General features: G+C 50.4%; 1 protein-coding gene across 3 annotated transcripts in view; it reads left to right on the top strand.

Moving 5' to 3' along the window:
• Positions 1 to 24,279, top strand: part of CPLANE1 (ciliogenesis and planar polarity effector complex subunit 1) — a 2,766,109-nt gene that overhangs the window by 2,590,236 nt on the left and 151,594 nt on the right. For all 3 annotated transcript variants that reach the window (XM_078674971.1, XM_078674972.1, XM_078674970.1), the window contains one exon: positions 14,289 to 14,372. In XM_078674971.1, the coding sequence (XP_078531097.1) occupies positions 14,289 to 14,372 (84 nt within the window). The remainder of the gene's footprint in view (positions 1 to 14,288; positions 14,373 to 24,279) is intronic.

The raw sequence follows: 24,279 nt of genomic DNA, 5'->3' as shown, positions 1-24,279 counted from the left end.
CCCTGACTTCGAAGGCTAGACGGGAGCGGTCCCGTAAGCGGCTGGAACTCCGGCAGTCGGCCCCGTGCCAAGAGAGGTCCCGGTCCGGACGGAGGTCGAGGGACTTGTCGCGGGAGCGGAGCCATCATAGCTCCGGGAGTCGACATCACTCCTCAGGGTCGAAGTCGTCAGGTAAGCACAAGAAGTCGAAGAGACGTCATCGCTCTTCCGACTCCCCCGACGCGGCCGGGGGTTCAGGTGGCACCGCCCACGCGGCTCCGTCGGAGTCGCAGGCGCCGCGTCCGGCCTCATACCCTCCGGTCCCTGGGCCTAACGCGGCGCCAGAGGAGATCGAGCGGTTCCTCATGGCCATGAGGTCCCTCTCTCCTCCGACGGGCTCTGCGGCGCCTTCGGGCCCAGCGGACCCGTCTGGGGGTCCTAGCGGGACGGGGGCTTCGGCCCCGACGTCGTCGGGTGCTTCGGCTCCGACGCCGCCGGCGCCGCAGGGCCCCGCTGGATCCGGTTCCTGGATCCGTCCTCGGGCGGCGCCGTCCCCGATGCCTCCCTCGACCCGGTCCCGGCGCCGCTTCAGATGCCGTTCGTAGAGTTTACTTTCCATGAACCGGCCCCATCATATTCTAACCCTGAGTACCACGAGATGGGTGATGAGGATTGGGAGGGGTCTGAGGACCCTCTGGCACGTGAATGCCAGTCTCATGAGGACTGGGCAGGTGACCTTGGGGAGGCCAGTGGTATTGACACTTCGCCAGACACGGGCTTTGTCTCACCTCCTACCGTGGCTACGGAGGAGGGGGCAACCTATAGTGTGGTGTTGATGAGGGCGGCCAAGGCCTTGGGCCTTGAGCTCCCCGTCGCGGCCGTGAGGACTAACCTCCTCACTGAGGCCCTTAAGCCGCAGTCATGCTCAGCGAGCCTCTGCTGCCGTTTAACGAGGCCTTAACCGACGTTCTTTTGGGCACTTGGTCCAAGCCCGCTACGGGTTCGCCCGTAGATAGGAACGTGGCCAGACGCCAATGCCCGGCTCCGGGCGACCCATGTTTCCGGTCCACCCACCCCACCCCCGAGAGCCTGGTCATCCAGGCCTCCAATTCCCAGACCGCATTCCCGTCGGCTCCGCCGGACAGGGAATCCAAGAGGTACGAGCAATACGGTAAAAAGATCTTCTCTTACCTTAGTCTGGGACTGCGGTCTTCCAACACCGCATGCCTCTTGGGCCGCTACACCCACTCTCTGTGGGATACGTTTGCGGAAGTGCTGCCAGAGTGTCCGTTGGAAGTACGGGCCAAACTCGGCCAAGCCCTTGTGGAAGGCCGGGGTGCAGCCAGATATTCTATCCTGTGTGGGCTGGATACCACCGACTCACTAGGTAGAGCGATGGCAACGACAGTGGCGGTCAGACGCCACGCCTGGTTGAGGTCCGCCAACTTTTCGGCTGATGTCCAAAACACACTGATGGACATGCCATTTGATGGCCGTCGCCTTTTTGGTGACAAGGCAGACCATGCGCTTGAGTGCTTTAAGGACTACAGGGCTACGGCCAAGTCCTTGGGCCTCTCGGCCCCGCGCCAGCAATCAGCTGCCTTTCACTCCTTTCGTGGCCACGGAAGGGGTGTCCCCACACGTGCTGCCAGCCACGCTCCGCAGGGTAATACGCAACGCGTTGGCGGCCGTGGAAACCGCCGTGGCGGCGGTCGGGGTCAACGGCGAGGTCAGTCCACACCTTCCCCCGCAGCATCCCCCTCAAAACCCTCCTAGTCCGTGCTTTCAGGCCCCTGTGACGCCAGTGGGGGGCAGGGTTCGCCATCACCACCTCCACTGGCGCACTGTCACGTCGGACAGGTGGGTGCTGCAAATCGTCCGAAGGGGCTACTCCCTTCCCTTCGAGGCGACTCCTCCAGCCATGCCACCGCAGAACCACCATGTATCGGGGGATCATTTGCGACTTCTGCAGGAAGAAGTTACGGCCCTCTTGGCCAAGGGGGCCATCGAGCGCGTTCCTGGGCCAGAAGTAGGGTGTGGTTGCTACTCCCACTACTTTCTGGTACCCAAGAAGGGCAAAGGGGGCCTACGCCCTATCTTGGACCTACGGAACATCAACGGCTTCCTCCGGAAGGAGAAGTTCAAAATGCTGACTCTGGCTCAGGTCTTAGCTGCCCTGGACCCGGGAGACTGGATGGTAGCGTTGGACTTGTAGGACGCTTATTTCCACATCCCCGTCCTGCCGGCCCACTGGCGCTACCTGCGGTTCACGGTTGGCCACGAGCACTTTCAGTATACTGTGCTCCCCTTCGGCCTTACCAGCGCCCCACGGGTGTTCACAAAGGTGATGGCGGTGGTCGCAGCTCATCTGTGCAGGTTAGGGGTTTCAGTCTTCCCCTACCTCGACGACTGGCTGTTGAAGGCGGGCTCGCCCCAGACAGTCGTCAGCCACCTCCAGACTACGGCAGATCTCCTGCACCAGCTGGGGTTCTCCATCAATGTGCCAAAGTCACACCTGTGCCCCTCTCAGAAGCTCCTCTTCATCGGAGCGGTTCTCGACTCGGCGCGGTTTCGGGTTTATCCGCCCGAACAGCGGGTCTGGGATATTCAGGCCCTGATTCCGATATTTCAGCCTTTATCCCGGGTCTCGGTCAGGTTGACGCTGGGCAACCTGTCCGACCATGTCCTGATCTCGGAGGGCACTGCGAGACAGCTGCAGTGGTGGCTCACGGACCGTGATTGGGTCAGTGGCAGATCCCTCTCCCTTCCCCAGCCGGAGCACGTAGTTGTGACGGACGCGTCCCTCCAGGGCTGGGGAGGCCACATGGGAGAGGCGGAGATCAGAGGCCTCTGGTCTCCGGCGGAGTCCCAGCTCCATATCAACCTTTTGGAGCTGCGGGCGATTCGTCTAGCACTGAAGGCATTCCTCCCCTCTGTCCGGGGGAGTGTAGTGCAGGTGTTCACGGACAACACCACCGCCATGTGGTACTGCAACAAACCGGGCGGGGTGGGGTCGTGGACCCTTTGCCAGGAGGCTCTGCGCCTCTGGCAGTGGCTGGAACAGCAGGGCGTGACCCTCGTGGTTCAACACCTGGCAGGTTCGCCAGGGCGGACGAACTCAGCCGCCGGTGCATGATGGATCACGAATGGCGTCTGAACTCGGACGTGGCGCAAGGCCTCTTTCAGCAATGGGAAGACCCTTGGTTAGATCTATTCGCCACCGAAGAGAACGCGCAATGTCATCAGTTCTGCTCGTTGGAATTTCCAAGGCGGCACTCGCTCGGCGAAGCTTTTTGTCGCGTGTGGAGTTGCGGTCTGTTATACGCCTTTCCGCCTATACCACTTCTGCCCAGAGTGCTGAAGAAGATCAAGCGCGACCTGGCACAAGTCATCCTTGTGGCTCCGGACTGGGCACAAAGGTACTGGTATCCAGAGCTACTCAGTATGTCAGTCGATCCCCCGGTTCGTCTGCCTCTTCAGTAGGACCTTCTGTCGCAGCAGCAGGGGACGGTCCTCCACCCGAACCTGTCCAGTCTCCACCTCCATGCTTGGAGATTGAGCGGCGACTGTGAGGCCATTTGACTTTCCTCCTGATGTCTGTAATGTCATTCTGGCAGCCAGGCGTCCCTCCACTAAGTCGGTATACGCCTGCAGGTGGAACAGATTTGTGGCATGGTGCACAGCAAAGGCTGTGGATCCTCTTGCTGCCCCTCTTTCTGAGGTTCTTCTCTTCCTTCTTTCTCTTGCCCAGCAGGGCTCTGCTCTGGGCACTATCAAGGGCTACCTTTCTGCCCTTTCCGCCTTTCTAAGGCTGTCTGATCAACCTTCTTTGTTCAAGTCCCCTATTGTAAATCGATTTCTGAAGGGCATCACACACACATTCCCTCCTGTTCCGTTTGTGATGCCTCAGTGGGACTTTAACCTTGTTCTTACGTTTCTGATGTGCGCTCCCTTTGAGCCACTTCACAACTGTCCTCTCCGTCTTCTTACCTTGAAGACTGCCTTCCTGGTTGCCATCACCTCTGCCAGGAGAGTGAGTGAGCTCCAGGCTCTTTCTTGTACTCCTCCTTTCCTTTCTGTCCATCCGGACAAGGTTGTGTTACGTACTACGCCATCTTTCCTGTCCAAGGTTGTCACAGTCTTCCACATCGGGCAGTCCATCACCTTGCCAATCTTCTTTCCGCCTCTAAAGAGGAAGAGCGGCTCCACCGTCTGGACCCAAAACGTGCGCTCTCTTACTATCTAGATCGCACACGCCAGTTCCGGGTGGATGACCAACTCTTTGTTGGTTACGTGGGCGCTAAGAAGGGGAAAGCGCTACACAAGAGGACCATCTCCCGGTGGATCATCTTGTGTATCCAGGCATGTTACCCCATGGCTAAAAAAGAGCCCCCTGTTGGATTATGGGCTCATTCCACCCGAGCCACGGCGACTACAACTGCCCTGGGCCGGGGAGTGCCCTTACAAGACATCTGTCAGGCTGCTACATGCGCATCACTGCACACGTTTGCAAGACACTACTGCCTGGACAGCCAAGTCTGGAGGGATGGCTTCTTTGGCCGTTCTGTCCTCCAGGACTTTCTGGTGTGATTATTGGTTTGCAGACCCACCTCCGGGGTTGGTATTGCTGGGGTATCTATTCTAAGGTAAGGAATCTATCACTAACGTGTCTCTTTCAGATGCACAAGTTACTACTTGTGTAACGATATATCTGTAAGAGACATTAGTTAGTGATAAATTCCTTACCGACCCACCCATCCTCCCCGTTCTGCGAACCGATATCTAGGGTTGGGGTTATCCCCCTTTCAGGGCCCTAGTTTCAATGGCACCAGTGTTGGTTTTTAACATGGCTCAGCGCTTCTGGCGCGGAAAAGCTGTGTCTAAGAACTGACGTCAGCACGCGGAGGCGGCGTCTAAGTACTCCGACGACGTCATCACGGCGCCCGCGACGCCGACTACAGACGCGGAGCCGCAGACGACGCCTACCGACGCGCAAGGGTACTGCTACGCAAAAATTTCCGGATCCAGTCTGCCGCCTGGGGATATTCTTAGGTAAGGAATCTATCACTAACTAATGTCTCTTACAGATATATCGTTACACAAGTAGTAACTTGTGCGTTTGGACAATAGGTTTCCTGCCTGGAGAGGTGTGAGCACCACCCCAGACAGGACTTTGTGTATTGGGACAGGGAGGGCTGAATAGAATGAGACACTGCCTGAGGCACACTAGGTGCTCCATGCATACCCCAGTTCAAACCGGTTGCTGGGGCACTCCAGCCCCAGCTCTGGTGCGAAACTGGACACAGGAAAGGGTGTGTAACCACCCCCCTTCCTGGTCCCACCCTTAGGAGGGACCTAGAAAGTAATCCAGCCCCTTTTCGTTGTTTAAAGGTAGGAGCTGAGTCCTAGGACTTTAGATTAAACCTGGAATCGAAACTTGACACAAAACTCTGGACCTTCGACGTTCTGCTGAAGCTGAAGACTGAAGAATCTCCCTTGTGGCCAAGGAGTGACCACCCTGGGCAACCAGGCACCATCCAGCAAATCAACGGCTTGCTTTGTCGACGCTCCCGCCGGGACCTGAGCACAGAGCCTGACAAGACCCAGACTTCCAGACCTCTCTGACCCTCTCTTCACGACTGCAGCATAGCTGAGATCCGTGGAGGCGACGAGACACGTGAGACCAGACATCTTGAAAAGTCTGCAACTTGCTAACTGTGCAGCTCCTGAGGTATCCTCGAAGCTATGCACTGGGGATTGGGAAGCCTCGAATCCGAGCTCCACCTGCTCCAAAGATCAGCCCTCCACACTTCACGAGTTCTGCGTGGGGCCCTTCTGCTTGTGTTCTGCTCGACGCGGTGTCCGGTTGCTGGCCCGCTGGCTAGTAGCCTCTGTGACGACAATCCTTTTGAACTAACTCGCTGGTCTGGTTGCTCCAGACTGGCCCTTGCCTCCCTGCAAAGGTGAGGCACCTCAGACCTTGCTGGTCTGCACCAGAAGCCTTCTTTGAATCCTGCGTGGGTTGCCTTTGCCAAGGCTTGTTGACTCCAATTCGGCAGTCGACCCCTCCATCTGCGAGAACCTTCGTGGGACAGCTCACCTCCAGCACCTGGTCGTCCTCGACGCCTCCTGGTCTGCGTGGCTGAAGAGACCTGCATCAAGACAGCACCTGATTGCTCCTCAACGTCGTCTGGTTCCTTCCTGGTTCCACCCCAGACTCTATCCCCTCTGCTTTCAGGTCCTCTTCATCCTCGATCCACCCTTGGATCCACCCGGACACCTTCCTCCTGGTCGCCTGCAGCATCTTTCTTCAAAGGCTCCATAGGCTTCAACGGCGAAACCCGACACATCTTCACACCTATGCACCCGCTTCCTGTGGGTGAGGTTACGCGAGTACTTCGGTGCTCCCAAGGGTATTGACTATCCAAGTGTCTAGGTTTTTAGTTGTTTCCTCCAAGCTAGACCGGAAGTGTCCTAAATCCTTCTAAATCTAACTTCTAAGTTCCCATTGACTTTACATTGACTCTCACGTGTGTGTAAAGACACTGCACGCGCCGCCTGTGGGCCTCCTACTTCTAACCTAAGGTTCAGATAGTGTAGCCCCAGCGATTCCCTAGGCCGTTCCCTTTCTCGTGATGTGGTACTTATACCACTTTCTTAATATATGGTTTGCTTCGCCCCTAGGGCCTAACCGTAAATTAGGCAACTTAACGTATCCTGATTAAGTAACTTGTTATGTGCTTTTGCCTCTGATCTCATAAAGAGTTCAGAGGAGTGTGTTAGTGAATAAATACATATATATTTGATATATATCCTGTGTGGTGTCCTTTCATTTGGTATTCAAGGGGTTACATATGGTAAAACAGCTGGCTTTACACACCCTCTAGAGTCTTTTAGCCTAAGACTGTTCTGTCCACGCTACCACTAGGATAGCTGGTCTATAAGGTTGACTTACAACCATCACCCTAAGGGTTAATTGGACTGGTGCAAGGTGTTCACTAGAATAGTGAACATCATATTCCAGGCCAACTTCTCACAGCATGATCCCAGTGAAGTACAGTCAAAACACACTGACACCAGGCACAAAAGTGGGGGTATCTATGCCTGAAAGATCCTACTTTCCAACAGAACCCTGGCTCCATCATATTGACACTGCACAGAACGTGCAGTGGTCATGCTTTTGCTTATTCCCAAGCAGTTGGCAGTTTTCACTGTGGGATTCCTGCTCGGGACATATTCTTGCCTCTGCCTCTTCTACCTAGCGTGCTGAAAGAGAGAAGGGCCCAAATCATCCTAGTGCCTCCAGACTGGGCATAGAGGCTGTGGTCTCAGAACTTCTGGCCAGGAGCACATGTCCTCCAATCTGGCTTTCCCTTTTGGGAGGACCTCCTACCACAGATGCAGGGCAGGGTCCTGCTGCCAAGTCTTCTCAACCTACACCTCCATGTGTGGAGATTGAGTGCCGACAGTTAATGGCATTTGATCTTCCTCCTTAAGTGGTTGGTGGCTTCCTTGCAATCAGGAATCGATCACAAAAACTCTACATACGAGACGCTGGGAGATGTTTGATGTCTAGTGACATTCATCTTTTACATGCTACGCTTTCCTATTGTTTTGTCTTTCTATAGTTGAGGAAGGCCTTGCTATGGCAACAGTTAAAAGTTACATTTCGGTCTTTTTATGTTTGCCAGATTAGGTGTCCCTTTTAAAATCATCTATTGTGATGTTTTTCTCAAAAAGACTGATCTACATATTCCTGCTGAAACATTTTGTGAAACCGCAGAAAGCCTTAACTTGGTTCTTACTTACCGGATTCAATTTGAAGCGATACAGCTGTTCTTTAAGTCTGTTGACCATAAAGACAGTGTTTCCTTTGCCATTACCTCTGCCCAAAGACTGAGCAAACTCCAGGTCTTACACTTACTGCAATTATATACGTACTTCTTTCCGGACAAGCTAGTCCTCCAGACAAAAGCGGCATTCCTTTCGGAGGTAGTGATGCCCTTCAACATGAGGCAATCAATCACCTTGCCAGCTTTCTTACCTTTGCCTCACCCCTTTCAGGGAGGGAAATACTCTGTTGTCTTGACTCGTAAGAGGGCCCCCAGTTTTTACATTGATTGAATCAGAAACCATTGATTGGCCAATCAACTGTTGGTGGTCTTCTCTAGAGCACAAAAAGGGAAACCAGAGCAAAAAAGAACCATTTCCCGATGGATTATTTTATTCATTAAAATCTGATATGGGCTAGCTAAACAGCAGCCCCCAGAAGGTTTGTGGACTCATTCCACCTGATTGAACGCTGCCCCCCTTCTCTGTGTCAGTCTCTGACATATGCCAGACTACTACCAGGGCGTCCCTTCACTTGTTAATAAAGCACTATTGCCTGGATAGCAAGGTCCAGCAGGTTGGGCAGTTTGCCCAATCTTTCAAACAAGATTCTGTAGTCTGAGCCATTTCATAGACTCACCACATAGGGAGGTTCTGCTTTGAAAGTCACAAATCGAGGAATCGGTGGTTAATAGCCTTTATCAGAAGAACAAGTGACTTACCTTCGTTAACTCTTTTTCGAATAGATACTCTATCTAACCTTAGATTACTCACCAACCCATCTGTAGGAAAGTAGGATCTGCTTTCATGGTTTTCCTCACTTTTTACTTGGTGTCAGTATGTTTTTGACCTAGTCTGACTGGGATCCTGCAAATCAGGACCCCAGTCACTGTGCTTTCTCCGTAAGTTGACCATAGTATGTACTTTTATACATCCACAATTGGCTACTGGTGTACCCTTGTAAGTCTCTAGTATATGGTACCAGGGTACCCTTGGCATAGGTACAACAGGGATGTCCAATGGGTTGCAGCATGTAGTGTGCCACCAATGGGAGTCTGCTCAAACTGTGACTACAGGCCTGCCATTGCAACCTGTGTGAGTTGATGCTTGCACCTCTCACAACAGATATAAGTTTCCTTATATCTGGGGTCAATATACCTAAAACCTATAAATCATCTCTATGGCAGGCTCTTCAGTCCTGAGGGCAGTGTGAGGGTACCCTTGCATGAGCAGGAAACCTCCACAAACCCCAGAGTCGATTCTCCAGGCTTTATAAGTGCAGTCAGCCATTTTAATACATATAGACATCAGTCATTACGCGATGTCTAACTATATAGTGGCTGCACCGAACACAGTCATGTTTGGTAACAAATGTTGGAATCATACCCCAACACCGATTCCGGTGTTGGAAGTATGGTACCCCCCTTTACTACTGGTAACAGCCTTTCAGGGTCTGACAGCAAGCTAGTGCTACTGTTGACCACAGAGACAATTCTGCCCTCCTGCTGCTGAGCCAAGCTCCAGCAGGGGAAGGTAGAACAATAAGTTTCCTGTTGCAGGGAGGCGTGATCACCTCCCAGGCGGGACTTAGTGTATTGGGATGGGGTGGGTACGCTTGCCTGCGCTACCAGACGGATATGAAGGGCACATTTGTGCCCTCCTTGCATACTCCAGTTTGAGCCAGCTCAGGGAGCTCTTGGCTCATGATCTGGCGCGAAACTGGACAAAAGACATGTGATTATCCTCCCCACGGTCCATCTCCTCCTCTCGGAGGGACCCCTGAGTGGTTTCAACCCTCTCCCTAGGGTACTTAAGGGCTTAGCTGTGGGTGGTTCCTTAGATTTGTCATGGGACAAGACTCAAGCCTGAAACTACGCCATTCTTTGACCTTCTGGACACTTTGACTTCGCTGGACTGCGCCTGGAACCGAGACTGCATCAAGGAAGACTCCTACTGCTCCTGGTCTTGCTGTTCTGCAAGTCTTCTTCGCCGTCTGTGTCTGTGCTTCTTCCAGGATCTTCAGCAGACCTCCGGGCATCAAGGACACTCAAAGAAATCTCCCTTGGAGTGAAAGAGTCACTGCCCTGCATCTGCAGACACCACAACGAAGCTGAACGGTCTGCTGCTCCTATCGTCCAATGGACTTCATATGGCTTTGCAACACAGGTGTTCTCCACGCCAGTTGCAGCTACCAAGGCTTGTTGGTGCTCCCACCGGACACTGCCCCCCTTGTCCTCAACTTCCGACGTGTGACAGCTTATGCACAGCTCCTGGTCTTCCTCAGCTTTGTGTAGTCCTCACAGCTGCTACGAAAATGTCTTGTCAATACTTCTAAACCGCCCAACATCAGTGGACATTGCTCTTCTGTGCATCCTGGTCACCTCTGAGTGGCATAGACTCTGTACCCTCTGCTTACAGCGTCTCCCCTCCAAGTATTCGCCCTTGGTTTCCACCAAACTCTTGCACAGTCTTCTCCAGTGGTGTCTTCTTCGAGATCCTAGTGCGGTTTCCGACATGACTTCAGACCTATGCACCCAGCTTCTCTGGTGTAGGTATCCTGGTTCCTGGGGTATCCGTGGGTGGGGTGACTCTCCTACCTTCTGTCTTCCATGGGGATTCTTCGAGGTCCACTGGGAAGAGCCCTTCTTATTAAAAACTGCAATCACGTCTTTCCCGTTGACTTGTATTGGACACGCAGCTGTGTTTCCACTCTGTACACAGCCTCCGTGGGGTTCCGGGGCTCTAAATTTGGGTAGTTCCTTGTGTCCACAGCTCCTCTGAGTCTCCTGGTCCAAGTCCCGACTTCAGTCGCCGTTGGCATTTCACTTTTTTAGTATATGGTTTTGTCTCCACCTGGAGACTACTGTATTTTGTGCTTACTTACCTATTTGCAACTGAAGTATTATTGTGTATTTGTGTTGATATCTCCGGCTAAGAGATATATAAATGTATCTGATAGAGACTTCCAGCTGCAGATTCCTTACCATCGAATTTCGCAGGCGTCCGGTTGAATCCAGAAACTTTTGCTGACCAATAGCCCTTTTGCGTGCCGTCAGGTGGCTCTCTTTGGCTCAGAGTGACATTGTTGGCAGCGTCAGTTATGACGTCGCAGTACCTATATATGCGCCACCCAGGTGCCCGGACGTCCATTCTTTTCTTTCCGCGCCCGTTAAGCACCGATCCAGGAAGAGCTACCCCTCTGTTGCTTTTTGACAGGCCTTTTCTTGACTTTTTGTCGAATTTGAATTTTGACACCTTCCAACAGGACTCATCAAAGGTCCTCGTTTCGATTGAAGAAGAGGAGGTCGCAGGGCTGCTCCCGGAGACCAAAGTCCTCTTCGTCCCACTCGAGGTCTTCAGGACATTTGAAGAAGAGGCACAAGAAGAAGAGTCCAAGCGGACTTCATCTTTGCCTCGACTGTCGTCCGTCGACGAAAGAGGTAAGGAGCACCAACGCTCTAGGCACGGTTCTGCGAAGCCGGAGGCAGGGTCAACTTGGCGCCTCCCTCCCTTTTCCGGGAGCCTGAGCGACCGCGCTCAAATGTAAGAGTTTTATGAGGCAATGTGCTGCATTTTTGAGTGGGCTGACCCCTCTGGTGAGGGGTCGGAATGGCCCAGTCGGATTTGACGCTGTTGCCTCCTCAGGGATCTGGATCCGGGTCGATGCCGGTCGTGCCATCGCGACATCCTCCTGTGTTGGACCAGAAGTCGGTACCTTCGGAGTCACTGGTGCACTCTGGGGGGGGGATGGGCACCCTCATCCTTATCCCCGATGACACGAGTCAGAATGACGTTGCTTGATGCCCATATCGGTGCCGATTGAACCCAGGGGTTCTATGTTGTCGCCTGAACACTTTGAGGATGTGTTAGGCTCGGGAGGGAAATGGGATGTGTCTATGGACACTTTGGAACACCAGTATGACTCTGTAGAGCAGTTGGACTGGTATGGCAAACTTGGGGAAGCCAGTGTACTGGACACTTCTCCAGATACTGGCATGTTCTCTCTACCAACTGTGGCTACGGAGAAATCCTAACTGTGGCTACGGAGAAATCCTATGCCATGGTGGTAAAAAGTGCAGCTGAAGTCCTTGGGCCAGAGCTACCCTCAGTGCAGGTCAGGACTAATCTCTTGATCGAAGTGCTTCAACCTGGGGCTTCCACTTCTGAACCCCTTAATGCGGCACTTACAGACATCCTTCTAGGCACTTGGTCCAAGCCTAGTACAGGGGCTCCTGTGAATAGGACGGTTGCACGCCGCCATCGCCCAGCACCGGGTGATCCGAAGTTCCTCAGCCAACACCCCACTCCACAAAAGTTTTGGTGGAGCTGGCCTCTACTTTCCAGGGGCATGTTCCCTTCCGCCCCTCCGGATAGGGAATCCAAGAGGTTGGATGCATTTGGGAAGAAATTGTTTTCTTCCTCCACCCTGGCATTGCAGTCAGTAAATACTGCATGCTTATTGGGTCATTTCTCCAATTCCCTTTGGGAGACGGTTGAGCAAGTGCTGCCACAAGTCCCAGAGGTGGCCCGGGCTGTGCTCTCCCAAGCAGTTAAGAATGGGAGAGATGCAGCAAAATTCACTATTTGGTGTGGCCTAGATACGACAGATTCGCTAGGCAGATTGAATTCAGCAACAGTGGCCTTAAGGCGCCACACCTGGCTTAGAACAACTGTCTTCTCTGGCAATGCCCAGGCAAATCTGATGGATATGCTGTAGGAAAGTAGGATCCACTTTTTGCTGATCAGAACCCCAGTCTCGGTGATTCTTCCATAAATTGGACATGGTGAGTACTTAGGTACACTCCAGATTGGCTACTGGTGTACCCTTGTAAGTCACTAGTTTATGGTACTAGGGTACCCAGGACATACGTCCACAAGGGGTCTCCCATTGGCTGCAGCATGTATTATGCAACCCATGAGGGACCACTCAAATTATAACTATATGCCTGCCATTACAGCCTGTGTAAGCTGGTACTAGCACTACTTACGACCCAGTGCACAGGGGTTCTGTTCCAGCAGTTCTTACGAGAGATACTGGCCTCAAACTTGGTATGAAGACAGGGCAGGCCTTGAGGGAGTTGCAGAACCACCACCTGTTTTGCTGAGCCTTTCTGAGTCCCTGGGAGCCCAGGATCAGCAGACCGGGCAGCTGCTTTGCGGTGCCTGTAGATGCAGAGGAGTGACTCCTTTACTCCAAGGGTGATTCCTTCAGGTTTCTTGGATGTCCACAGGCCTGGTGAAGAACCCGTATGGAGCATGGGCACAGACGTTGCAGAAGACCAGCAGGACAGCGAGACCAGGAGCAGCAGGAATCTTCCCCGTTGCAGTCTCGGTTCTCAGAGCGAAGTCCAGAGTGTCCAGCCTTTCGAAGTTGAAGTTGTATGTGATCTGAATCTTGTCCCACGACAAATCTAGAGACCCACCCGCAGTTATGCCCTCAAGTACCCTTAGGAAAAGGTTGTGACAAATCATTGGTCCCTCCCAGAGGAGGGGCTGGACAGTGGGGAGGATACTCCCATGTCCTTTCTCCAGTTTCACACCAAAGTGGCAGCCAATGGCTCCTTGAACTGGTTTCAACTGGAGTATGCAAGGAGGACACCAAATGTGCCCTTCAAGGAGTCTCAGTGGTGCTGGCAGGCGTCGCACCCTGTCCCAATACACTAAACACTGTCTAGGCGGTGGTCACACCTTCCTGTGACAGGATACCGTTTTTCTGCCTTACCCTGCTCGAGCTTTGCTCAGCAGCAGGAGGGCATGTGCCCCATGTGTAGATGATGTGGAGCTTCTGTTGCTTTTCTTGGTCCTGTCTTGGGTACTCTGCATTTCAGTGCGACTTTAAGTACCATTTCAGATAGCCGGTGAGTGGATAGGTTCAGGATTACTGATGCATTTATTGCAGCCCGATGGAGACCGGGCTAACATGGCTCATGTCTCCTCAACCATCTTGCTCGCCATGCTCCAAAGAGGTGCCCCCTTTTAAACTGCCAGTAGATTTCACTGCTGCAGTGTTAGTTTTAGTCGAACCTCAAACAGCATTAAAAAAATTACCCTTTGCTATATCAACGTGTCAGACTAACCTGCAATACTTAACAGCAGGCTCGTGGTGGCTCCATTACTCCCTGAAACCCAAATTGGGAGCAGAAAATGTTGTTGCTTTACCTATGACATAATGGGGTCAATTATACAATGTAGCCACATGCAGTATGCGGTTTGGTCAGTAGTATGGATCTTGTTAGCTTGTTGTTAGCTTGTAGTCAGACACAAAACACGCCCTTGCTGGTTACAACGAGAAGATGCATTTGTTTGAAAGAGTTTCCACTATGAGAAGGCCTTGCTTAACTGTCTGGCAATGTTTATACGATGTACATCTGTAGAAATTGTGGCTAATGAATTGAATGTTGTTTCATGTTGTTCAATTGGGTGTTATAGTGAGATCATCATACGTGTTGATAAATACTGAACTGACGTTCATTTTACAGGATCTTGGGCATTACCAAAGAAAATTCCTGATTCTAGAGCCAGAGCTCAAAGTGCAACAAGCTACTCACTAAAAACAAAACTTGGTAAGTGATAAGCATTTAAAATAAATTGTGTCCTAAATTTAGATGTTTATTATTATGAATCCTTTAGACAATTGTCATTGTTTTGATCATTTACACTGTGGTTAAGCAATCAGGCATGTTGTCATCATAAAATGTGTGCCATGGCATTCCCTCACTAGGGCCTTCAACATTAGGTCTACGGATTGTGGTGTGGAGATATCAGAGTGCTGGAATTCCAAATGGTATATCCAAATCACAGTCCAATGATTATGAGCTTTCTTCCCAGAATGAGGAATAACCACATGGACCCTGAAATACCAGGTCTTTATCCATGTAATTTTCCTTTTTTTGTGAGAGAAACTGGATATTTTCTTTCTGCTCCGGGTAGACAAAAAGGGTCACTGGGAGGGCTGCTTTGGTTGGGAGTCAGGTTTTGAGTAGGGGCACTTCAGGCATGACAGAGGTGTTCTGCTCCTCCTGTGCTGTCGGCAGGGACTAAGAATGAGGTGAGACCCTCAACCCCTGGCTCTGTCATTGACCCTGAGGTGGGAAGAAGGGGCTAGGAAAGAGGCCAGGCTCTCTCCCCCCCAACAGCATTTCACTTAGTGCGCATCAGCACCTGATGAAACCATGTCTAGTCTTTACAAGCCCAGAAATATTGGGTCTGTGGTGTGCAGACCCACAATAGCAGGACCAAAAATATCACTCCATTAAAAATTGTGAGTGGCAAAATCCCACCTAGAGTTATTGCTCCAGGTGGCAGGGATGTCATTTAGGGGTCACCAGGGTTCATAGCTGCGACCCCTGACAGCTGCCTTGCGGCCCCTGACAATGATCTTGTGACCCCTGGCCTTTAGGGGGCAAAGACTTTACCGAGAAGATAACAGGTGTTCACTGAGATTGCAACAGGTGCAACGTGCAACTGTTACAATTTCAAAATAGGGGTGGATTCTCCACATGAGGCTTGAGTTGTGACATCTGTGCTGCATTTTAATGTATGTATTGCTATACCAAGCCTGAGAGGAATGGCAGTGCTGCTTGTGAGGTGCAATTCTAGCAGATCAATAGTAGTTGCTTCGGGTCAAGAGGCTCAAAGAAGAGCTGCACATAGGTCCCAAAACTGGAATAGCAGTATGTGGGATATGAATTTAATAAGATTTGGGTTAAATATATTTAATGAATTTTATTTTGGGGTTGGTTTCAGGTGCTCCAAAGGAATTTCATAGTATTTTACTTAATCTGACCGTATTTGATCTATGATGTCACCTCCTGTAATGTCCTGTGTTCCAATACATGTCACTTCTAGTAATATCACAACAGCAGAGTCAAAGGTCATGCGATGTCACTTCTTGAGGGGTCATTAGGGTCAAGTGATGTCACTTCCTTTGATGTCATAGATAGTCAAAGGGCAAAACATTACATTTAACTCACCCACCACAAACTTCACTTTTCTTTGAAAAGTGTGCGATAAGTTAAAAACCAGACAGTTAGTCGTGGACTGGACCCGATAGGACCCGACCCGGCATCGCCTAGGTAATGATGGAGGTAGACATCGAGGAGAAGAGCAGGATGAATAGGTGTGGGTTGGGCAATGGGTTATTGATTCATCCATTGATCTAAAAGTCTCTGTGTACTAGATGGTGAAATATTGTGTAATTTCTGTTGGTAATACAACTAATAAAAAGATGTTTTTACAAAAAATGAAAAAACAGACAGTACAGAAACCAGCCTAAGCAATTATATCCTTTGGGAATAATTGTTGTTTGCTGTTACTCAATTTATCATTTTGTTTTTGTTGTAATGACTAGATTAAGCTGTTAAACGTTTATGCTCAGAGTCAGTCCTGGTCTATTACACCTTTACAATAAGCTCTCTAGGTGCTGAACTAAAATTACGGAAGGGGGAAGGACACCCTTAACCAGAAAATATATGTGCCCTCAAGAGATTTGAGGGTTAGAGTTGTGACTAAAGAGAAACCAGCAAGTTATTCCATAGCTTGAGTTATAAAATCATAAACACCTGATTACCAGACTTGAATACATTGAGTACCCAAGGTTCAGGACATCATTACTACAAGAGAGAACGTTCCTGATGATATCTGGTTTCAGGATAAATAAACCCTTGCAAGTACCAGCTTTAAAGGTGTTACGTATGGTTTCTGGGGTAAATTACCTTTTTGGGATGAGTGGGGGAATCTCGGGATAATTAACTCAGAATATCAATATTAGATACAAAATAACAAAGAGATAATAGCTCAAAAATAAGGGATTAGGTTTACAGTAAAGATAAAAAAATAAATCAAATGTATAGGTTATGATAAAAGATATAAGGAAGTAGGCAGATTATCATACAAAAAATGTAAACCTTTATTAACCAACACACAACGTACAGAGTAACCTAGAGAGGCTTTATACAGTCTGTATGCAGGGCGTACATTTTGAATAATCATCTTCTTCAAAGGCCCCTCTGCTTCCATGCTACATGAGAACAAGCGCAGAAACACGGAAACAAAGGAACGAAAAATTAAGCAAATGGCACCTCATTAAAACTGGTGGAGTATAAGTTCCATGCAACTGGGGGAAGAGAAGGACCAACCCATTCACTCCGTAAGCATGTCCCATACAGTCCCCACCTGGGAAAATTGTCCTCCTCAAAGAGTCCAGACTTAACCACAGATCCTTGTTGTTGCTGTTGAACTGATCTTCAATAAGTTTCTAATCTCCGATAGTTAACCACAAGCTATCTAAAGTTTCTGAAAGAGACAATTAGTTATGGATTCTTCACCTTAGAATTACCTCCTGGCGTCAGACTGGATCTGGAGAATTTTTTCCTCAGCGGTACCTCTGCGCGTGGATAGGTGGCGCCGGTCGACTCAGTTTTCATTGTTGGCATTGTGGTTGCTGGAATGGCATCACAGTATCTACTTAGACGCTGCCCTCGCGCGCTGATGTCAGTTCTTTCTTTTTCTGCGCCAGCCAGTGCAGATCCGGAGAGAGCGGTACCTCAAGTTACTTTTTGGCTCAGTTTTTCTGACTTTTGTCGACATCTTTTTGAGTCGTTTGACTCCTGGAGCATGGGGGGATGTCACGTCAGACCGGCTTTAAGGCTTTCGACTCCTGTCGCAAATTGATGTCGGTCCGGGACCCGCACCTCGTTGCCGTTGGTGTCTGGAGCACGACCAGGACCTAAAGTTGTGCTCCGACTGCCGGGCCATGAGCCCAAAGTCTTTGTGGGAGCGGCCCCGAAGGCTTCTCGAGGCCCGGCAGTCCGCTCTGCGCCGTTCGAGGTCCCAGTTGAGAGGGAGGTCACGGAACTGGTCGCGGAGCCACCACCACCACCACTCGTCATCGAAGTCTTCGTCTTTGGGTAAGTCGAAGCACAAGAAGAAGGCGAAGAAGCATTGTTGCTCTTCGCGTTCTCCCCGTCCGTCAGCCGACGCGATGCGGGAAGCGGAAGTTAGTCGTCCGGCTCAGCCCGCGGAGCCTGTTGGGTCGACTCAAGCCTTCCCTCCCTTTCCAGGAGCCAGAACGACCCCTGCTTAGCTTTGAAGCTTTTACGAAGCCTTGCATTCCATCTTTGGGCAGCCCGAATTGTCGGGTGCACCTTCGGGCCCCACAGACTTGGTTGGGGCTCTAGGCTTTCAGTGGCGGTGGCTTCGGCTCGGGCGCCGCAAGGCACCCCAAGAATCCAGGCCTGGATCCAGATTGGTGCAGGTCGACCTCGTGACACCTCCTTCAGTGTCAAATATAGTGACAACACCACTGCCGCCTCCGACGCCGATGGTGTCCCGAGCCGGCATCGGTCCCGGCCTCCCTCTCGATGAGGACACAGAGCCGGACCAACATCGCCTGATGTCGGACTGGTGCCGGCCGGTCCTTATGTACCCCTGTTCTCTCCTGATGTTTCCTACCGCCCTGAGAGGCTACCAGGAGAGGATGAGCAGGACTGTGAGGGGTCTGTGGATCCTCTTAAAGACAATTTAGAGACACTTGGCTCTTCTCCAACAGGAAGTTATGTCTCTCTTGGCCAAGGGAACCATTTAGCGCGCTCCTGCCCCAGAAGTAGGTTGTGGTTGTTATTCCCACTACTTTCGGGTGCCCAAGAACGATAAGGGCCTGTGTCCTATCTTGGATCTCCAGAACGTCAACTGCTTCCTCCGTAAGGAAAAGTTAACAATGTTGACATTGGCTCAGGTCCTGTCTGCCCTCGACCCTGGAGACTGGATAGTAGCGTTGGACTTGCAGGACGCTTATTTTCATCTCCCTGTCCTGCCGGCCCATCAACGTTACCTACGATTCACAGTAGGCAACAAGCACTTTTAGTTTACCGTGCTTCCCTTCGGCCTTACCAGCGCCCCTCGGGTGTTCACGAAAGTGATGGCGGTGGTCGCAGCCCATCTGCGCAGATCGGTGGTTCCAGTCTTCCCCTATTTCGACAACTGGCTGTTGAAGGCGGGCTTGCCCCAGGTTGTCGTCTTCCACCTCCAGACTGGGACCGAGACTCCTGCATTCACTGGGGTTCACCATTAATGTGCCGAAGTCACACTTGATCCCCTTTCAGAAGCTCCTTTTTAGGTTTCGACCTGGCGAAAGGAGCATGAAGTGCTCCTCCCAGGCCGAAAACTTTTGTAAACAGTATGGATGTTCGGCACCGCCTCTGTTTGCCATTGGCTAGCTCCATAAATGGACGCTAGCATTGGCAAACAGAGGCGTCCGTCAAATCCCGAGGCGACTGGTGGGCGTCCCGGCAATGTTTTTCCCTCTCCACCCTTTTCGCATCGTCAGTGGGCCGTGGGCGGAGTTTCGTTTTTTTTTTTTGCTGTTTGTTTTCCTCATTTCATGCCCACCACGGCCGCCGGAAGAAGTCCAGGTGAGTGCGTTCCTTCCCCCCCCCTCCCGCTGTCCGTGTCTTTCCCCCCCACCCCCCCGCTGTCCGTTCGCTTTCCCGCCCCCCCCCCTCCCGCTGTCCGTGCCTGTGGTGTGATTGCACCGCAATACGAGGTGCTTGTATTTTAGATAGTGAACAAAAGGTCACCGTTTGAGTGAGGAATTACATTACTGAGTCGCTTACGGTAAAATATCGGCCTGTGCTGTTTCTAAGCAACTTTTCATCATCGTCTTGGCAAGCGAGAAGGAAAAAAAAGGGCGTTCTTATCTGAAAGTACCATGAATGACCCCCACGACCCCCTCCTCACCCGGCAAAGGCCGCTCGTGACAGGGTTAAGCGTTCCTTTCCACAGTCTTGTATCTAGTCCAGGCGGCTCCGGGCTCGTTGCTTTAGGCAGAGTGTTATCATGTTTATTCTGCCCATTTGTGCCAATGCTGATACGGCAAAATCCTGCGGTATGCGGCTGCGACAGGCAGGCCTGGCACGTCGACACCTTCATGAGGCACGAGTGCTCATTCGTGGGTGAGGGGAATACAACTACGCGTCGCTGCCGAACCAGACACTGAGCATATTAATCATCGTGAAGTAATGTGGACTGATTCCACAGGAAACCATCCGGAAGAACTGTCGAGACATAATAAATGCGGGACCCAAAGATTATTTCGATACGTGACAACAAGACTATAATGCTTATTATTGGTGTTTTCATACGTAGTGTGTGCCACGGTTAAAGCCAATGTTATTAATAATAACCTATGAGGCTACCCAGGCGGCCCACAGGATGTGAAACTGTGCTAACTCCTTCTAACTACCCTACCCGGCACCAATAGACTGAGTGCAGGGTAGAATGAGGGTGCGCCAGCCTGGGGTATAACAATGGGCTGTGTTGCTCCGGTTGGAAAAGATACGAATTTGCACGTCCTGGTTACTCTTGCATCATTACTCTGTGTGACATGAATTGAGAGATAAGCTAGGAACAGTCAGTTCTGAAGAAAATAATAAAAAGCTTTGGGGAATAACAGTAAAGACGAGTTAAAACATGCACACAAACATGCACAAGCATTCCTCCATGAAACATTCAAACTCAACAGTGATGAGAGACCGCTCCAAGGACAGGCATCCAAATACACCGATACATATTAATCACAATCTCACAGATCCTGCATAACAAGTAATACATATACACATCTTTACACATAATGGGGTGCTCACATGTCGCTGCCCTGTGGGTAGGGCAATAGTGAAAAGCAGAGTGGCAGCTGCTCCGTCTTACATGCTAAAGTCCCCACGCAGCCTCCTTTACAAAGGGAGACCGGGATCTCCTGCAGGTGGTGCAGTGAGTGAATTCACCTACCTGCAGGGGGATGTCTAAGAGGTGTCCATGAATGAGAACTCCCCCCCCCCCCCCCTTCAAAGGGCACCTGCAGGTGGTACTCAGAGAGATGTGCCTCACAGTGTGCCCCCTGATGGCCTCTTTGCTTCTGCGCCTACGTCCATCCATAATATGGTGTGGGTGAATAGGGAACGCTTTTCTCTCTTTTGCCTGTGGCCAAGCCCCTTTGCAAATAAGGGAATTCTCCCTTAAGATCAAAATGTGTGCTGGTGCGATCTGTAACCCCTTCTGTAATACCAAAGGGCCTCCAGGGAGCAGAAAGGAGGAGTCCATGATCGTTGTGGTTGAGGGGACTTTAATTATTATGATCCCAGATACACACACATTGGTGGATTTGCACTGATTTCTAAGGAGTATTGCTTGAAATATGGTGAATTCCAAAATTGCAAACATCTTAGATGGAAGCTTGCGCTAAACAGATTTACTCACTTGTTTGTTCATTTGTGCATACACACACAAATGTATGCACAGGCACACCCGCCCCCCCCTATTAGCAGCCCACCTCAAAAAGCATACATGAATATTAATGTACAAAACATGCAGAAGGACAAATCCAATGCAATTACCTTATTTTTTTGTCAGAACACTTTTAGGAATCTGTTGTGGAAATGTTTAATGTATTAGATTTATACTTGTCATGCCCTGTGTTTGTGTGTACGAAGCCTTTAGCTGTCATCGGCAGACTCCTTACAAGTATTATGTAATCTGGGGGGTGTGACTGGGTGTCGTTAATTAAGTTTGTGACACAGTGCATTCTCTGGGCCCCACTATTCACCCATATGGTCAACGTTAGTGACTGTACCACCTTCCCGAAGACTTGGACGGAGTCCATCATTGTCCCAATATTCAAGAAGGGAAATCACCAAGATCCTGGTTGTTATAGACCAATTTCCCTTCTTGACTCCATGGTGAAGGTGGCAGGTCGAGTTGTCCTGCAGCGACTACAGGACTGGGCAATAGAAAATAATGTTCTGTCCGATCTCCAGTACGGGTTTCGGGAGGGTTTGGGAACCCTGGAACAGAGTCTAAACCTGGCAATGATCGTTGGGAAATACACAGGAGCCAAAAAAGGGAGACTATACTTAGTCTTCGTCGATTTGACCGCAGCATTTGACTCTGTAATCCATGCAAAGTTATGGGGGACTCTTGCCGACCTTGGTGTGGATCCTAATATTATTGCCTTCCTGCTCCATTTTTATGAGGGAGCTTCAGCCAGTGTGAGATACGGGGTGGCCGGCCAGTGCACAGCAGGATTTCCTGTTAGAAGAGGGGTCAGGCAGGACTGCGTCCTGGACCCCTTTCTTTTTAATTTATACATCAATGGTCTGGCTGAGGCACTCCTTAAGAGTGGGCATGATTTTCCCCAAGTAGGTTGGAGACCTATACCGGCTCTCCTCTACGCAGATGATGCCATTTTACTGGCATGCACAGGTAATGGGTTAAAAGGGTCCTGACCAGTTTTAACACCTTTATGCTTGACTTGGGCCTAAAGATAATCTTTCAAAAACTTTTACAATGAACTGTGCTACTGGAACCCGGAGCATTACGGGTGAAGTATAATATCTGCCCAGGATCATACCATTTGGTCAAATAAGAGGAGGCACTATTAATCCCCAAATGTTCCAGTGCTGGTGATGGACAGGACCTGTAGCCGACACGTCCTACGTGAGTGTAAGAGAATAAAGCTGTAGTTGGCTGACAACCGCTTAGAGTTATGGTATTAGTATGGGCGAGAGGGCTATATATTAATTGATATTACTAAATAATGCCCCGGCTAACTGTAGGGAGCCCTTCTTAGCTTAGCTAGATATATACAGTAGTGCGCTGGTTGGGTTGTTCCATACCTGTGGGCTATAAACTGTAGATTCTACTTGAAGGTGCAGTTATCTTTATGGGTTCAATGAGGGGTGTGGAATGATGTAGTTATCTAGGGAATAGCCATATTTGAAACTGCCTTCTGAAGTTTATATGCTCCAGAATGCTTCGAATCTTGACTGGTAGTGAGTTCCAGAGCTTAGTGGTTTGTACCGAGAAAGCAGTGCCTCCTACAGGAAATTTTGTGGTAAGGCGGTGTGATAACTGGTGGAAGCCTGGACCGCAGTGTCCTGTTTTTGTTTGCATTGCCTGATTGTAACTTTTTTTTAATTGCTTGTATTTAACTTTAAGGTGAGTAATGGTAGCACCTGTTATTTAGAGTGCTTAGAAGCAGAACTATGATGTGAGGCCCTATATAAAGTAAATATTACTTCGTTGGGTCTGTCATGACTTCCCCTGCACCTGTACTCGAGCGGCTTTGTCGTGTTACTGCATATGAACGCGCCTTGAAGCTGTCTCACAGGTGACACCTGGTATTTGTAAAAACCCTATTCAAAGGCTATACAAAGAGAACGTGATCTCCATGTAGCAATAGAGCATTGCACTGGGTGCAGTTGTGTTACGGCATACAGATGCACTGAGCTACTGTCACAGAGCTGGTGCCTGGGATACATAAAGTTGCGGTATATGTTTATAAAGTGGTTGCAGCAAATGCATAGGGCACACCCCTGTGTCTTATGAACTTAATACATTGCTCCTCGCAGCTCAGTTTATGTTACAGGGTCCAGTTTTTTAATTCTATCTGTGTATGTGTGTGGCTCTGGATATATATGTGTAGCTCAAAGTGTGTATGTGTGTGTGGCTCTGGGATGGTGTGTGTGTGTGGCTCTGGGGTGGTGTGTGTGTGGCTCTGGGGTGGTGTGTGTGGCTCTGGGGGGATGTGTGTGTAGCTCTGGGAGGAGTGTGTGGCTCTGGGGGGGGCTCTAAGTGTGCATGTGTGACTAGGGAGTGCAGAGTGACTAGGGAGTGCAGAGTGACTAGGGAGTGCAGAGTGACTAGGGAGTGCAGAGTGACTAGGGAGTGCAGAGTGACTAGAGAGTGCAGAGTGACTAGAGAGTGCAGAGTGACTAGGGAGTGCAGAGTGACTAGGGAGTGCAGAGTGCTAGAGAGTGCAGAGTACTAGGGAGTGCATAGTGCTAGGGAGAGACTAAGGAGTGCTAGGAAAAGACTAGAGAGTGCTAGGGAGTGCACAATGCTAAGAGGTGCGGAGTGACTAGGGAAGCTAGGGAGTGCTAGGGAGTGCACAGTGCTAGGGAGTGTAGACTAACTAGGGAGTGCTATGGAGTTCAAAGACTGCAGAGATTAAGCTAATAACAATGTAAGTGACAATGCCATTTATTTATCTGTTTTCAAAACCAACACATAACTAAAAATTTTGTCATTAACAATGCCAATAGCTCAAACTTTTCCAAAGGCGAAACCATTGCATTGAAAATGCTTGTTATTGGAGCGGTTCTGGACACAGCGCAGTTTCTGGCTTATCCTCTCGAGCAGCGAGTCCGGGATATTCGAGCTATGATTCCGATCTTGCAGCCTCTATCCCGGGTTTGTTTTGGTCAGAATGACCCTGAGGCTACTGGGCCTCATGGCCTCCTGCATCCTTCTGGTGGACTGCCTCCTGCATCCTTCTGGTGGACTGTTCCAGGTGGCATATGCGGGCTCTGCAGTGGGAACTGTGGGCAGAGCATCAGGGGAATCTCGGAGAGCTCTGCACACCAATTGCAGTGGTTTCTAACGAACCAGATTGGGTCAACGGCAGATCCCTCTTTCTTC

This window comes from Lissotriton helveticus, chromosome 2_1 (assembly GCF_964261635.1).
Source record: "Lissotriton helveticus chromosome 2_1, aLisHel1.1, whole genome shotgun sequence".
Taxonomy (NCBI): domain Eukaryota; kingdom Metazoa; phylum Chordata; class Amphibia; order Caudata; family Salamandridae; genus Lissotriton; species Lissotriton helveticus.
The sequence above is the reverse complement of the archived record's forward strand: the minus strand, read 5'-3'. Positions and strand labels throughout refer to the sequence as shown.